Source organism: Salvelinus sp. IW2-2015, unplaced genomic scaffold, assembly GCF_002910315.2.
Source record: "Salvelinus sp. IW2-2015 unplaced genomic scaffold, ASM291031v2 Un_scaffold3469, whole genome shotgun sequence".
Lineage (NCBI taxonomy): Eukaryota > Metazoa > Chordata > Actinopteri > Salmoniformes > Salmonidae > Salvelinus > Salvelinus sp. IW2-2015.
Window position 1 is genome coordinate 57176 of NW_019944749.1, and position 3100 is coordinate 60275.

At 36.4% G+C, this 3100-nt stretch overlaps 1 protein-coding gene across 1 annotated transcript in view; it reads left to right on the forward strand.

The window, feature by feature from the left end:
* The window catches only part of LOC112075923 (voltage-dependent L-type calcium channel subunit beta-2-like), a gene marked incomplete at both ends in the record, with an annotated part of 40482 nt that extends 39697 nt beyond the window's left edge, over positions 1 to 785 (forward strand). Inside the window, one exon of the mRNA XM_070441121.1 lies at positions 733 to 785. Within this exon, the coding sequence (XP_070297222.1) occupies positions 733 to 785 (53 nt within the window). The remainder of the gene's footprint in view (positions 1 to 732) is intronic.
* Positions 786 to 3100: the final 2315 nt, after the last annotated feature.

Sequence of the window (3100 nt, forward strand, 5' to 3'; positions counted from 1 at the left end):
ATACTACTACTACCACTATTACTAATACCAGTATTGCCACCATTACTCATACTACTATCACTACTACCATTATTACTACTATCACTACTACTACTACTACTACTATTACTTATGCTACTATTACTACCATTACTCATACTACTATCACTACTGCCATTATTACTACTATCACTACTACTACTACTATTACTTATGCTACCATTACTACCATTACTACTACCATCATTGCTACTATTACTTATACTACTATTACTACTGATATTATTACTACTATTACTACTGCTATTACTACTACCAGTAGTACTACTATAACTACTGTTATTGTTACTACTAGTAATACTACCATTATTTATACTATTACAACTACAATTATTGCTACTATTACTACTACTATTATTACGACTACCAATATTACTACTATTACAACTGCCATTATTACTACTATTACTACTGACAGTATTGCTACTATTACTGCTGCCATTATTACTACTATCATTATTACTAATATTACTACTATCGTTCTTACTACTATTACTCATACTACTACTACTGTTACTACTACCATTATTACTACTGTTACTACTACCATTTTTTACTATTATTGCTACTGTCACGACTACCATTTTTACTACTGTTACTACTACCATTACTACTACTACTTGTATTACTTAAATTACTGTAATAAACATGACTACGATGACTAAGATGAGTTCCTCACTTTTCTTCTTTCAGCAAAGCAGCAGTTTCTCAAGACACGAATAAAAAGTACACTCCTCCTTCAACTGGTGAGGTTTTATTTAGTTTGGGTTTTAATTCATTGATGGGTGCATTATTGTATTTCTTCTGCTTTTATTAATTGAAACGTGAATTGTTTTTGGAAGTATGTTTCATTGAAATGTGTATTATTGTTTCTAATGGTGAGGTTAGGTGTATTATTGTGTATGTTTGGGTAGGTGTAGTATGTATGTTGGGGTAGGTGTAGTGTAGTATGTTGGGGTATGGGGTGGTAGTATAGTAATGTTAGGGGTAGGGTGTAGTATAGTATGTTAGGGGTAGGTGTAGTGTAGTATGTTTAGGGGTAGGGCTGTAGTATGTATGTTAGGGTAGGTGTATGTAGTATGTTGGGGTAGGTGTATTATTGTGCTATGTTGGTTAGGTTATTATTGTGCGTGTTGAAGGGTTTAGGTGTAAGTAATTGTGCTGTTAGGGGTAGGCTTGTAGTATATTGTTATGTTAGGTAGGTGTAGTATTGTGGCGCTGTTAGGTTGTTAGGTGTAGTATTGTGTATGTTAGGGTAGTGTAGTATAGTATGTTAGGGGTAGGTGTAGTATGTTCGTTTAGGCGGTAGGTGTAGTAGTGGCTGTTAGGGTTGGTGTAGTGTAGTATGTTTTAGGGTACGGTGGTAGTATAGTATGTTAGGTTAGGTGTAGTATAGTATGTTGGGTTAGATGGTGTATAGTATGTTAGGGGTGGTGTAGTATAGTATGTTAGGGTTAGGTTTGTCGTATAGTATGGTAGGTGTAGTATAGTAAATGTTAGGGTTAGCGTGTAGTATATATGTTAAGGGGTAGGTTGTAGTATTGTAGTGTTAAGGGCTTAGTGTAGTCTAGTATGTTGGGTTAGGTGTAGTATAGTATGTAGGGGTGGTGTAGTTAGTATGTTAGGGTTAGGTTGTAGTATCGTTAGGTAATGTGTAGTATATGTATGTTAGGTTAGGTGTAGTATAAGTATGGTTAAGGTTGTAGTAAGTTATGTTAGGGTTAGGTGTAGTCTATGTTGTTGTGGTACGGTGTATATTGTTGGCTGTTAGGTTTAGGTGTAGTTATAGTATGTTAGGGTAGGGTGTATGTATCGTATGTTAGGGGTAGGTGTAGTATAGTATGTTTAGGGGTAGGTGTAGTATGGTTGTTAGGGTAGGTGTAGTATAGTAATGTTAGGGTTGTAGTAATTGTGGCTGTTCGGGTTACGGTGTAGTTAAGTATGTTAGGGGTAGTGTGTGTATGTAATGGGTAGGTGTGTAATAGTAATGTTAGGGGTAGGTGTAAGTTATACGTTATTTAGGGGTAGGTGTAGTATAGTATGGTAGGGGTAGGTGTAGTATAGTATGGTATGTGTAGTATAGTAATGGTAGGTGTAGTATCGGTATGTTAGGGGGTAGTGTAGTATAGTATGTTAGGGGTAGGTGTAAGTTAGTATGTTAGGGTGGTGTGTATAGTAGGTAGGGGTGGTGTAGTATAAAGTATGGTATGTGTAGTATAGTATGGTAGGCTGTATGAATAAGTATGTTAGCGGTAGGTGGTAGTATAGTAATGTTAGGGTTAGGTGTAGTATAAGTTGTTAGGGTAGGTGTAGTATAGTAATGTTAGGGGTAGGTGTAGTATAGTATGGTAGGGGTAGGTGTAGTAATAAGTATGGTATGTGTAGTAATAGTATGGTATGTGTAGTATAGTAATGTTACGGGGTAGGTGTATGTATATTATGGTAGGTGTAGAAGTATGTTAGGGGTAGGTGTAGTATGTATGTTGGGGTAAGGTTATGTATAAGTATGTTAGGGGTAAGGTGTAGTTCTGAGGTAATGTTAGGGGTAGGTGTAGTATAGTATGGTAATTGGTGTGTATAGTGGTAGGTGTTAGTATAGTTGTTAGGGGTAGTGTAGTAATGTATCGTTTAGGGGTGGTTGTAGTATAGTAATGTTAGGGGTAGGTGTAGTATGTGTAGGGGTGTGTAGTATAGTATGGTAGGTGGTAGTGTATGGTGGCTGTAGTATAGTATGGTAGGTGGTAGGTGTAGTATAGTATGTTAGGTGGGTTGTAGTATAGTATGTTAGGGGTAGGTGTAGTATAGGATGTTAGGGGTAGGTGTAGTATATATGTTAGGGTTGTAGGTGTAGTATAGTATGTTAGGGGTAGTGTAGTATAGTATGGTAGTGTAGTAATTAGTATGGTAGGTGTTAGTATAGTATGGTAGGTGTAGTTATAGTATGTTTAGGGGTCAGTGTTGTATGTCGGGGTAGGTGGTAGTATAGTTGGTATGGTGTAATATAAGTATGGTAAGGTGTATAATAGTTATGTTAGGGGTAGGTGTAGCTATAGTATGTTAG